General features: G+C 39.2%; 2 protein-coding genes across 3 annotated transcripts in view; one reads left to right on the top strand and one right to left on the bottom strand.

The window, feature by feature from the left end:
- The window catches only part of LOC108675737 (Fanconi anemia group D2 protein homolog), a 29,246-nt gene that overhangs the window by 14,037 nt on the left and 1,200 nt on the right, over positions 1 to 14,009 (bottom strand). For both annotated transcript variants that reach the window (XM_047881488.1, XM_047881489.1), the window contains exons 2-5: positions 12,331 to 12,624; positions 11,758 to 12,073; positions 11,393 to 11,519; positions 10,974 to 11,050 (exon numbers count right to left, since the gene is read on the bottom strand). In XM_047881488.1, coding sequence (XP_047737444.1) covers positions 10,974 to 11,050; positions 11,393 to 11,519; positions 11,758 to 12,073; positions 12,331 to 12,616 — 806 coding nt within the window. In that variant the 5' untranslated portion in view covers positions 12,617 to 12,624. The remainder of the gene's footprint in view (positions 1 to 10,973; positions 11,051 to 11,392; positions 11,520 to 11,757; positions 12,074 to 12,330; positions 12,625 to 14,009) is intronic.
- Positions 5,212 to 10,772, top strand: LOC108675735. The gene is made up of 6 exons (XM_018163760.2): positions 5,212 to 5,661; positions 6,132 to 6,244; positions 6,862 to 7,054; positions 7,445 to 8,343; positions 8,458 to 9,921; positions 10,455 to 10,772. The coding sequence occupies exons 2-6, from the start codon at positions 6,137 to 6,139 to the stop codon at positions 10,581 to 10,583; spliced, it is 2,793 nt and encodes a 930-aa protein (XP_018019249.1). The 5' UTR covers positions 5,212 to 5,661; positions 6,132 to 6,136; the 3' UTR covers positions 10,584 to 10,772.

Genomic DNA, 14,009 nt, shown 5'->3' with positions numbered 1-14,009 from the left:
ACATTGAAAATTTTGTACTTACGCTTAAGTTATTAGAATTTAAATTTTTATAGACGAAGTCAACCAAATCCTGAAAAAGAGCCAAGCCTTTCATAGTCTGAGAACAAATTCTACCACTAGCTCTTTAGCTGCGACATATATGATCGAATTCTCAAGTTCATGATGAGTGAATAATTATGACCAATTATATCCTGGCCGGTCGGTCTTATAATAATATCGGCACTTCAAACCTAAAGAAATAAACGACTGTTTTTTAGGACTACATGTAGTCAATAGGTCAAGCGAGCTCTAGAATGACAAATTACGCCCTAAAAGCGAAGAAGCCTTAGTCGAAGAAAAAATGGGTAGATTGCACCTAAAAGGATATGTTCTTCACGGTATAACAAAAATTTCAAGTGTAGGATTGAGTGCAGAATTTCTTATGAAACTTGAGAAGAGTTGGGGAAAATTATTCAATTTTACTTCAGTAATAGAAATAAAATTTCACTGTGGAATTTATACTAAAAAGCAACCAAAAACACGTGCTCGAAAAAGATTACGTAGTCCCGTAAAATTAAGAATATCTGCTTGATGCTTACACTTGTTTATGATACTCGCACATTAGAGAGTACATTGTCCTTCGCGAAACATAAAAATATAGTAGAATCAAGAAAGAAAACATTTAAAAAATTATAATTTCGCTGACTTAAGAAAAATGATCTAGACTTAGGGAGATAAATCGAGCTAACTGAAACTTTTTTTCGTTGTATTTTTTTACCTACAATAATGTTATACAACACCATAAACGCTCCTCAACGTTTTTGGCAATATCATCAAAATGCTTTACATAACGCTAATGATAAAATTCGTTAGGTCTTTTGAGAGACAAGAAGTGCACATATAAAATTGGATCTAATATTCTAAAACTATATTCTCCTTTCATTTAATGCGTCGCAGAAAATAACAGGAAAATTTTATTTACATTTCGTGTAGCTAAACTGTCAGCATCTCTACCAAGTGATGTGATAAATACTGTTACATTAAATAGATATTTAAGAACTGATCTCCAACACATTAACCCAGCAAGATCTCTGGAATTCCGTCATGATTCCGAGGACATGTAGTGCCTATATACGGTCTTATATGTACGCTTTTTGCCTTCCGCTCGACACATCGCTGTCTAGGAGGAATGAGTCATGCAATCCGATAAACGAGGTGAAAAAACACGCAAATCGTGCGAAAGAAACGAAAGTCTTAAGAGAATTAAAAGACATCACATGGTCATAATAAATTATCTCATAATAAGACGCTGAAATATTAGGATTACGATCATGAAGAAAAACATTTGATACAAGATGCGAAATTAAAAAAATGGATTTCACGAGCGAATTCAGTCATGCACAGCAAAAGTCCAGCTGAATTTCGAACTCAATCTTGCACTGCCGTGACACGTGACCTGTACACAGTGGCCGCATCATCGCCGGCCACACGTACGACATCTATACGCAACCCAGGGACCTTATAGCAGAGCTAGAGCTGGCCTTGATAAATACAGTTGTTATCAGGCAGCCGCATGCAGGGTCTTGAAACTGAACGCAAAGCAGGTAGTTCAGGGCTCTTAATTCAGAAACATGCGATGAAATGCTTTAATATGCTTAAATAAAATTACAACATGCGTGGATGTAAATCATTACATAAGAAGATGTATGTAATATTTTCAGGTGGGCGAGTGTTCGGCGTAGACTCGATAAGATTTTAGAGGCAGTGTTAAGGTACATGTCGTCGACGAGCGCTGTGCTGATAAGGAGCGTATCTGTTCAAGCTCTACCAAGTGATAGGCGCTCTTCTGACTGGCACAGGTCAAACATATTCGCACCCATAACTTAGTTGACGTTTCAGAAAACATTTGCTCGCAGTCAAAAAGTCGATAGTCAAATTTTCGATAGAGACTTACGATGGTCAAAATTGGGACTAGATTCTGAATATTAAAACTTCTTCATTATAGTCACGTTTGAACCTGAAATTTGCAGCTAACTGATTAACGTGACGCGCAAAGTCGAGATGATCTCTCCGGCAAACACGCGTGAATGGATCATGCGGTATATATACTGCGGTGCGTGTGATGTTAAAGCAATGCAAGGAGCTAATTAACGGTCTATATGTTGGGACATTTGATGCGTGCATGCTTAAGCAATACAGTTAAATCAATGTGACTGATAATACGTTCGTAAAACAAGGGATTCTGGATCATGCATGAAGATAATCACACCATTATATATTTAATGACACTGATGAGTCGTTGACATGAAATTATGTGCAATAGCAGACTAAATTCGATTAAATACTTGGCACTAGTACGGAGTGGAAAATAAAATGGGATATAGAAGGGCAATGACAAACCTTTAGAAATCATTTTTTTCGGATATGGCAAACCGAAAAGAGAACAAAAATACATCACAAAGAGTTTTAAGTAACTTTTGGACGCCCAGGTGGAAAAAGACGCAACATGCAATTGAATTATTTAAGCATAACTGAAGCAACAAGCTTAGCCAAGACAGCTGGCACCATTAGGCAGTGTGCCAGCACACTCCACCTTCCTAATATAAACTTCTTAGATAACTACTCCATTGCATGTCTAGTTGGTAATTCTATACAAAATAACAAGATAAAACTGACATAAGGAAATAAAAAGGATATTTTGACCAGGTCACAAGTGCTAAAGAAAATAAAAATGAAACACAATTTTATGCATGCATTATTTTTTAGTAAAAACTAAGGGACAGCACGAGTCGCGGTATCAAAGCTTTGATGTCTATCACGATGCAGTTTTTGCACTATCACTGCACTCTTCGCAGTAAAAGCCATCGACGAGCGAGGATGCGCAGCGGCAGAGATATGAACAGATCAAGTGTCATGTCTGCGGTCTGAATATAATAACGATACGGGGACTTAGCGCGGGTTAGATATGCAGTGCAATAATAGCGGAAAGCTTTTTGATTGCTCTTGAGAAATTATCCCTAAAGCCAACAAATTAAGACATAGGTACATACAGCCGTCAAAACATATCTGCCTTTGTGCAAGTGTTATGATGGTTAACAGGGCATGTCAGCACGCGGTATCCTCATGTAGGTGTTCGGAGGAGTTAACAAGACATTAATACACGTAATAACTAAGGGCAGAATGCTGCATTAACGACGCATTAAACAAAATATTGTTTAGAATGCTAAAAAACACATTTCACGATTTTTTTAATGCTATTCTACCTTTTAATTAGAATATTTTCGATAAACGGCAAAATGATGGCATACTGCAAACAATGGTTGTAAGATCTGCCATAAATTGAAAACAAACATAACGATTCTGGAAAAAAAACACGACGAGAATCGGAATAAAAAAGTCGTTTAGTACAAAAATGTGTCAATGCAATTCTTCAAGAATGCGACCAATTTAGCAGCTTTTGTCTTTGCTGTGTTGCAGAATACAGCAATACTTTCGTTTTCATACTCCAGTTTGATAATCCGGCCCCTGAACTGCTACCGCAAGTGCATATACCAGCGACCGGAAATTCCACTCGGGCTGCCTTCGCTAGGCCGTGTGGGGCCACCACGGCGTGTAACTCAGTGCCTAGAAGTAAACGGTAACACTGGGTCACTATACGTAGCTACTTTTAGCATTTAATATTAACATGAACTCCGTCGCGAGTATGGACGTTCAAAAAATATTTATTTGAAACATATTTCCCTTTCAGACAATGCGCACAAAGAAATACCAGTTTACGATGATTCATGCAAATTTGTTATAGAGCGGCTACATGATACAGGAGATGATTGAAATGTCTTGCGGCGCCGTTAAGCGCGCGAATAACTGAGCAAAATATCATAATATAATTCGCTTACTGATACCAAAAATTTTATTTATTACAAAAGTATTACTTCTTAACATGGTGATTCCTTCAACAAAGTTTAAACGGCTCTATGCTGCCGCAGGCACATCGTAAATCAGAACAGATAGATTCTCAATAAGCTATTCAAACCAGTAAGTCAATTTGTCCTACGAACAGGCGAGCGAATAGTGCGGCAAGCGTGCCTACGCACACACAGACATTCAAGGTCGCTTGAGTGGCGCTCTGCAACACCGTCTCACTCAGCTGATGAAAGTAATCTAGGTACTCGGCTGTACACACTCAGAGTTTCGAACTATTAATAAAATATTTCATGTTGAATATCATTTCTTGATATGTACAATTTTGCTCGAAGGAACTATTGAACGTGGAACGTTCGGGAAGAAAAGTAGCGTACCGCAAATGGGCGACCAAGTACACACATGTGCGTACATGACACGATAGACTGTCGCTCCTCCCTTAGGTGTATTATTGCCTGATGTAATGTGGACGCTCAGTGGCCAAGTAACCTTTGTGAGGAGAGGTGCGTTTGTTTGCGCCTCCAGTCAACTGATAAGCGAGCCAAGTCGAGAGATATGTTCAGTGGAGCTCCGAATGTTAGAATTCACTTGTGCAAACATAAACACTAACATCTGAGAATTACTTCAGGTTAATTTATATTAAATAATGTGATAAAACGCCAAATTAATTATAAGTGACTATGAGTGTTCGAATAGAATGTGACATACACCAGAACGCAACAAAAAATGCAAGGCCCTCAAACTACTCAATAGCTGTCGTGGTCACCGGCACGTGCTGCTAATGGGATATTTCCCTCTCTGCCGTCACTCTATAATCGCCACCGGTCAAACAGTAGCGATATATCTTAGTGATAAAATTGAAATAAAACTTTCTGAAAGCATCTGAAACAACTTTGAAATTCTTATGAAGCACTCGGACTAAAATAAATGTATTTCCGACGGAGAGATACTATTATTTTAGAAGGAAGTCAGGTTAACTGCAGTTAAATTGTTAAACAAAATTTAAAAACTCTTTCTCAAATACCCTTCCATAACGCAATAAGAATTTGATAACAAACGCTTCAAATTATCAGGATTCGTTGGAGGTTGTGGATAAATTTTTGCCTTGCGAAGTGAATACACAATAGCTTCCATAGCATGGATTAGGGGTCAGATGAATTCTGATCACGTCTGGGCATGTTGTTGATTCATGCCACTCGCGAAATGTTGGTTCATGCCACTCACGAAATTTTGAATCATGCCACTTGTAGACTGTTAATTAATTCTATAGATCCTCTCTCATTATGCAGGATTTGAAAATAAATAAAATCTGAGAATACCACCATAGATGCAATTAAAGACAAAGCTTCAAAAACAATCCTCAGTTTGAATGGAACTCGACCATAGAACGAATATAATTTTTACATACAATTTTCGTTTAATTAAAACATACTTCACGTTTTGCGAATAGATGAAAAGCGCAAAACCCTGTTATAACCACGCTCTCGTTTCAGAGAGATAATTATTAAGCGTGCAACTGAATCGTTGGTCCACGTCATGTGAAAAACTAACCCACCACCAAGACAATTCTCCCTGAATTCTAGCATAAGTGTCACTAGGAAGAATTAATAGTCAAGGTTGAACGTGGGGATGGAGCATTACGAGGTGTCGCCAATAAGTCAACGGATCTTGTGGCTCAATGGACAGCACATGAAGCCTTCCGTGGGCGTGACGGCCCTAAGCAGGGCTCTCGGATTCCTTTACGATAGCCGGCAACCTCAGGTATGTATACCAAAATTCTATAAGATCATGTACATTTATATATAATCAAATGATTAATATCTATTCGATCAAATACAAAGATTATCAAGATCAAGTAAACGTATCGAAATCTACACGATCAATTGAATGAAAAGGAGTAAATTGGTGTTATTGTTGTTGATGAATGAACGCGTGTATGTGTTTCTGGCCAGTGGGTATTATCAAAAAAGCTATTGTAGAGTAACTGGCGGAAAAAGTGGACCAAATGTCCAAGCGATGGATTTGCTTAGTTTAAATATCCGATATGAACTAAAACGAACTATTTTACTGCCATCAGTTGATCACGGATCGACTGGGGCAATGTACTTATCGCACTTGGTGCGATAGTAAAATACTGAAGTGCTTCCTAGCCGGCGCATAGCGTGGCAGTGTTGAGTATTATCAATATCGTTACCGAAGTGAGACTGTAGACTGTATTATATCTATCACAGGTGGTATGGCAGCCAGCGTGCAGCTCGACAGGCCTAAGGTGCAGAGAGTCAAGGGACACACGAGCAGCGTTCATGTAGTCCAGAGTCCTGGAACGGTCTCAACGTCAGTGCAGGTGGGTTGAGAGTGGGCAGGAGGGTCTGTTCTTGCTTCACTGATGTGTACTCTGGATTGCTCCACTGAAGTGTACTCTTGATTGCTCCACTGATGGGTACTCTTAATCGCGCTCTATGAGTCTGTTCTTGTCATAAACTACGCATTACAAAACACGCTTCATGAGTGTTGTTGCCTGCCACACAGCCACACAGGTGAACACTTTTCATACATAACAAATAATAACATATAACATATTGATCTCGGCGCTGAAGTGTAGGCCTGATGTGGCCTGTAGCCGATTCTTTTCCTTTTTTGTGCCTTGTTCACAGAAGATCTAATATCGTTTCATTTGACCGGATATTTTCATAACTGACGATAGTTTCAAGTATGTACTAGACTTCCACCGGGTTCGATATGGTGCTAGGCATTTCAAATCTGAACATATATTTTTCCATAGCTTTATCTAGTCTGTTCTTGAACGCGTTCATACTTGGAGCGCCAACGATGTCATTGGGGAGGCTGTTCCACATGTCGGTGATTCGAAGCGAGAAGAAATTTTGTCGCGTGGAGAAGTTGCAGCGCAGTTTTTTTAGTTTACGGCCATACGGCCATCCTGAGTCTGTTTTTGTGCCACAGATGGGCACGTACCTCACATTCTACGTGGAAAACTTCCACACCATCAAGCAGTGTTGCCTGGTGTTGGAAGGGCTGTGGAAGCTACACAAGGATAGCAAAGACTCGCCGCACGAAGGAGCTTACGACACGGGCAAGATTTGGTTGACGCGGATCAATACAACCGACATACATGACTTGCAGCCTCAGCCCCATGGTGAGTAAACGAGTCCTATTGCTCGGGTATGACTCACGTTCGAGGCGCTCCACTTTATGGATAACTCAATTATAAATAACGAACATTCTTAGTACAGTAAATCTGCGTGGTACGTTAACGTTGGGCGACGAAAAGAACGCGGTCAAGGCTTCATCAAGTAATAAATACTTGAAGGATAATATTAAATTATTAGAACAACTAGGGTAACAAATAAGGTAATAAAGATAATAATAATCAATTCTACATTAAATAGAACACTAAAACTTTATAATTTTGACGCAAATCGAATGTATCGCAATTTTGATAATTCGTGAATTTATGTATATATAACCTTATTTCAAAAAAACACAAAATCCGCGACCGCGCATTATTTTTCCGAACCCTTTGCAGATCCAAGCCATCTGACAACAGACCTATTCAAAACAGGACCGGGCGCTAGGACACATAGATTCAGCCCAGCCAAATCCAAAAATAAGTGTAGTATCAACACCAGAAAAACACCAAGCTATAAAATCAATCCGTCAAAACGAAAATCTCACAGACGGGGTTCGTCCAAACTGTCGCCAGCGAGAGCGCAGCAAGCCGCGGACCAGCACCGCAGTTCCACCAAACTCAGGGGAGCAGCGGCATCCATGGTCTATCGTGAGGCAGCTCATCGCCATGGCGTCCAAGAAGAAATCTCCAATTCTGCGTCACGCGCCAGCCAAGAAGGAAGCAGCGATTACGAAACAGAGGATGAAGATGCCGACAAATTTATCGATGATCCTTTGGACTCGAGTCTTTATTCCGACAATTCCGACGCCCGTGAGAGCGTAAGGGAAAAACCACGGGTGAGAAAAGTAAAGCGCAACAGTCTAGGGTCTGGATTCAAGCCAATATTAGGGCCAAATTTTAACCTCATCTGTAATAAAATGAATGAAAAACGGGTTGCATTAGCAGTGCAATATACCAACGAAGGCCACAAATCTGGACACCGGCACTCGACCACGGCTAGTGGCTGCGAAGAGCCTGTAGACGCAAAGCCGAGCGCTATGACATTTCCCAATGCGCTTTCGTCTCGAAATTCATCAGTTGATCGAAACAAAAACGTTTCGGAGGAGAAAGAAAACAAAATTAGAATTTCCCACGGGCCTCCAAGGGAAAGTTTGATCTCTACAGCTCCGATGTTCAATAAAACGGAAATGGTGACCGAGAGGAGGAAGCTCGTCGATTTGAGTTTTCACGAGTCCGCCGAAAAATGGTCCGTCAGTAGCGAGTACGAGTCAGACAGCGACGACGGTGTAATTAAGGTGAGTTATTGAGTAATACAGTAAGTTTGGCGTATGCTGAATCAAAATAACATGTTAAGATATGCATTAGTAAAAAGATATTATGAAATAATACAAGCTTACATCTCTTGGCAGAAGCAGGAGGCATTCATCAACATCGATATAACCGAACTACTTCACGAGTTGCCTCGTGTATTCAAGAGGCCGCACACCAAAGCAACGTTAGAGGATAAATCAAAGGAGGATGGGGACAATTTAGCGAACAAAATACAAACATCTCAAGCTGCAGATTTCAAACAAGAGCATGAAGAATATCGGTGGTCAGGAAACTGTGATATGAAACAGGATCGATATTACAACAGTAAATCCGACAGCGACGTGCGCAGATGTTCCCCGCGCACAGAGATGCAAGACCACAACATGAGGGAAGCTACGAGTGATCCCGAGTTTAGAAAATCTTTAACCCATAAAATTCTTCCCGACGATCCCCCGGACATGCAAATTCCTGAACAACACTCGAGCCAATATCAGCCCAAGCCATATTCAAACTCATCAAAGATGAATGGAGTTAAATTTTCAACTAGTGAAAATGGCGGAGACAGCACAACAGAAAAAATACAGGAAGAAGAAATTCGTCATAACCATTATGGAAATAACGGGAACGTTGATCTCAGGAGTAAAGTTAGACACAACGAAAGATTAACTTCTAGAATCTCGAGCAAATCTAAAAACAAAATCAATGGCAGTCTCTCCAATCTCATTCGTTCACCCCTGAAACTCTTCAAGAATTTCGAAACGGACAGAAAAAAAGACACTTCGTACCAAAGCAAACAGCGTGAACAAGACAATACGCCAACATATCACAGAGGTCCTACTCAAGCACATGTGCCATCCAATGGTAAATATTGCCGCGTTGAAACTAATAACGATATGAACACTGAACAGCGGCAGCCGAAAAGCTTCTCAGGGCTAGAATCAAAATTTTTACAATCAGCACACCAAGGCACATCTGTGCTGGACTCTCCACGAAGAAATCTAAACAATTCTTCTGACCACATAGACACGAGTCCGCTCGCAAATGCAAAAAGAACAATGTCAGCTACAAGGCTCAATATAGGTAATGAAAATATGGACAGCTTTTTTGCAGCTCAACGAATCGTGGATACGAGAGACCGAAGTGGGTCGCACACACACAATAGAACTCATTCCGCTTCATCTATATTCATCGACCAAGCTCGGTATAAGAGCCCCCTTGAGGATGTTGCTTTGAAGACGAGCTCACAAAATCACATTAACGAAGAAAAAGATCATACAACAACGACAGGTGAATTAATTGGATCAACGGTCCATGATTCACCAATAACTCGAGGGTCAAGGGAACATCTAGCAACTCATCAGTTTAATAGAACAGAAATATTTTCACACGAGAGTAACGCATCCCTCAGCATGCCAAGAAGACAATCAATAAAAGAGGGGACATCAGAACAGGAATTGGTGGACCTCACAGAAGTGGCAGTTCCAGAGACGGCTTTGTTGGTGCTCAAGCTGGAGCCCAGCGTCCCCCACCAGGCGTGGCAGTTCAAGAGAGCTATTCTCAAGGTGAGTGCCGTACGTACTTTATTACTAAAAGCATTGACTAGGGTTTGCTCCATCTACAGATATCATACAATGGATAATTCAGTTCGATAAATGAAGTCGGTAATTGCCATGTTATTGATCTACTGTGAAAATCATCAAAGAACATAGCTACAGCTTGAATAAAAAAGTATATAAGTTTATTCGTATTTGAAGGTATCGGTGCTTCAATAGTGATGAATGGGATTAATGCTTTGCGAAATTAGCTAGAAATTGAACATTTTTCCCGTCACTTTTAATATTCAGATAACCAATTAAAATATTTCAATTACACATAAAATTCCAGAGAATTATTCTTTATCTATCTCATCAGCACGAAAATGACAATGATATAAGCATGAAGAATGAGTAGCAGAATTCATATATGTTAATAACTACAATTCTTACGATCGAAGGACAGATGTTAGTCGTGTATAAGAGTTAACTGATACATAAATCAACTTGAATTTGAATTAGCAATGTATAAGAAGATAAAAAAGAGCCCCCTTCATCGCCAGGTGTACCACACAGACCAAGCAGTGGCAAGGGCTGCAGCTGCGCCGCGAGCGTCCTCTAGAGCAACAGAAAGCAAGCAATCTAAGTCAGCCCTCAGGAGGAAAGATCGCCTCTACCGCAAGCAAAGATGAACCTTCAAAGCTCATTTAATTTATTTGAATAACACCTTATGATTGTGTAGATAATAGAAAAAAATTACTTTTAAAGTTAACGGATTTTGTACGCGATTCCTATGAGTGCCTTTGCAACAAGTCATGTGATAGTAAGAACAACGAATGTCTGACATCAATAAAGATTGATTATAGTGTGAAGAGAACGTACTTAACTCTCAGTATCTTTTAACACGAGCGCGAGGCGGGTCACTGCGATAGTTCTTAATAAAGATTGGCATTATTTATTGTTGGCATTTTACTGTATCTTAGCATAGGTACTAGATCTCAATACAGGTTATACACATAGCAAGATTCAAGCAGCCAGCAGTAATGGCACCAACGCGTTCTCATTCCTACTAGCGTACTCACGTGAACGCATCAGCCACCCTCTCGTGGAACTCGTCAGTGATGATGTTAGGAATAAAGCTGATTATTTCTCGTTGCACCTGGAATGATTCATTGAGTAAATCATTCATACATAATTTTTAGCAATGAATAAACAAAAATTGAACTAATCTGGTACATCAAATTTATCATTGGCTTTCTGGATCAAAGATAAGGTGATATATATTTAAATAATGTGAATTTCGGAACAAGTTGAATTGCTCAATTAAAAAACTTAGACAGCATTAGTAAAATCATTTATCTCAATTAAGCTCAAGTATTTCATATATGAAGAGTGTGGCATAATTAATTGTCAAACCTACTAAATATAATGGTGCTGACAAATTAGAACATTATCTTTCATGTGAGATTCCTATCTAAACCCAAGAAAATAATATTGCAACCTGTTCAGTGGCAGCCAACAGGACCAAGATGATAGCATCAGAGAGGCTCTCAGGCTCAACGATGTGGTCAAGCCAGCGGAGGTTGCCCAGTACAAGAGAAGGAAGGCTGCTGTCACCAGCATCACTCCTGCAATAAAAGCAATTGCATGCTGGATCTTCTAAACATAAACCCAGAACCACAACTTTTCTAAATATAATTATGGCAAGAAAGACATTGTCAACAATATAAGCACTTTTATGTTTATTATATTTCATCATAAATAAAAACAAAATGAAATCTTCAGAGAAATGTTAATAGTAATTTTTTTTTAATATGAACTGGTATATTCAAAGTGCATCTTCAGTTGTCTCAGATCGACACTCACTGCTCATAAGCCAGGCTCAAGAGAGTGTCAGTAAGCAGGGTGACAAGCTTAGGTTGAAGCACATCCACGTTAAGGAGCAGTCGAACAAGAGAGTCTTGATTGCCCTTGCCAGCAACGTCACAATCAGGTGCAGTTTCAGTGTATAGCAAAGACCACTTCAAACGATGAGGCTTATTGAGGTACATTTCCAAGCCACTCAAAAACTCATCCAGCTCTACAGAATTTATGGGCATATTTTGTTTGAATGTTGTAAGAAAAGACAAATTGGAGTTGAATTTCTTGTTGATGCTTTGCTTGAACTTCACATGGTCACAGGCTAAAAAGAGAATACAAATAAATTTGTAGTTACATTTTCAGCTCAATTGTTGGAGTCAAGTTTTTCAACTATTGAACTGCACAGCAATTTTCATCTTATTCTAGGAAATCTAATCTATTATTGACTTGCTACTAATACACAACACTGGCTAAGAAGAATAGAGCACATAATGTCACACAGTTAAAATGACTCATTTTAATCAGTAAATCAAATGGGATATATTGGATTGGTAATTTTGTATCAAACAATTGACTTACAAAGAATGTTAGGAGAATCATCAGTATGCAAGATCATTCCTGCCTCAGAGACATATTTACAAAATATTGAGTCTTCTCTCAGCACATTATCTGGCTGCAACGATTGATTATTTTTGGACTTGTTCCTGATAGAAGAGTATTGGCTGGTTACTGTTTCCAGAGGAGTTGCTGCAAAGATGTCTTCTGAGTCTGGGCAGGGCTGTTGTTTTGACTGAGAGCCAATTCGAGAAGAAGAGCGGCGGCGGCTGCTTGTCATGCCACTACTCGGTCCCTTCAACGAAGGCATGGCAGCACCTACATTGAAAATGCAATAAAATATTAAAGATGAGCATGTACCTTCTGAAAAAAATGGTAGATAATAGTTTGCTGCCTTCAGCACAACTCAAGAAAAATGTCACAACCAGTACCTTTAAACTTCCAGACATTTGGCTAACTCCAATTGGTCACATTTATCATCTCCAATCTTTGATGAACAGCAATAAGGCAATAGAAGAAAAGACTATTAGAAAACAAAATTCTCTTGAATGGTTTTGGGTTTATAGATGTTAGAGATGAATATAAACTAAATGATCTAAGAATTGCATAACAATAATCCTGTTTATACTTATCAGAAAAATTTTTGCTTGGCTCAACTTATTCTTTTGAGCACTTTTTATTAGTATAATTCTAAAAGTTCTTGCTGAGAGTTACTTAGAGGCAAATGCATCATACAGATCTTCTCATCATAAGATGTACATAGTGCTGGTGGGTGCACCTTCGCAGTTATTTATAAATTCAATTGGTAAATTGATATTGCCTTAGGGCTAGTTTGTCAGTAACTGCATGGAACATAAATACCCAGTTCTAAATGGAACATATCCACTTCCAAAGATTTAACTGAATTTTGAACAATTAAAAGCTAAGAAAATGCCAAGTAAATCCAACATAGTAGCATTCAAAACAGTTAGGGGACCAGTTCTGCCTCTCTGGCAGCTCTTTTATTTAAAATAATTCAAATTTCTTGTCAGTTAAACCATAGTGTCAGAGCAGAGAGTTTTTAGACTCTTTCTCAAGTTCATTTTTGAGTCTCATAAAGGACCAGTAAGGTCATACATAAGAAATTGATTTAAATCTTGTCTTAAGACAGATTTGAGTAGATGCAGAAATTAAAAATGAACCGATTCTAAAAATTCCATCATTTGTCCTATAGGATAAACTGTAGTTATTGTTGGCAACACTGTTTTTTATTATTTATTACGCAGTTATGTCTTGTTAGAGGCTGACTGCCTGAGAGGTGGTGCACTGGTGGCTGGTGCAGTGGTTCTAGCATGCTATGGAGTATGGACTAGTCTGCAAAGGAGCATTGATTGGTTCAAAATCTCAAAATACTATTTTCTATTGTATCAACTTTAGAATTGCATTATCACCCTGAAAAGCCTGAATGATGATGATGTCTTGACTCGAGTCTTGACAGGCATCCCATGCCCTGCCTAGAGAGCCAGGGCTGCCCCTACTGGGCCTACCCATCCCATTGGCAATTGGCATTCCATCATTCACTCACTGGACATTGGTATATTGAAATTTTAATGATAAAAAATTCTGAATAAAGCCTACTTAGCCTAGGTTACTTATTTACTAAGGAGTAAGGATGAGGTCATGACTCATGAGGTCAGTACAGGACTACAGGCCCAGCCGCCCAG

The sequence above is a fragment of the Hyalella azteca genome, unplaced genomic scaffold, assembly GCF_000764305.2.
Source record: "Hyalella azteca isolate HAZT.00-mixed unplaced genomic scaffold, Hazt_2.0.2 contig8077, whole genome shotgun sequence".
Taxonomy (NCBI): Eukaryota; Metazoa; Arthropoda; class Malacostraca; order Amphipoda; family Hyalellidae; genus Hyalella; species Hyalella azteca.
This window is presented reverse-complemented; position numbering and strand designations above follow the sequence as displayed.

Coding starts and splice junctions, on each gene's coding strand:
- LOC108675735 (XM_018163760.2), top strand. CDS start 6,137: ATGGCAGCCAGCGTGCAGCTCGACAGGCCTAAGGTGCAGAGAGTCAAG. Junction 7,055..7,444: donor CTTGCAGCCTCAGCCCCATG/GTGAGTAAACGA, acceptor AACCCTTTGCAG/ATCCAAGCCATCTGACAACA. Junction 9,922..10,454: donor TCAAGAGAGCTATTCTCAAG/GTGAGTGCCGTA, acceptor CTTCATCGCCAG/GTGTACCACACAGACCAAGC.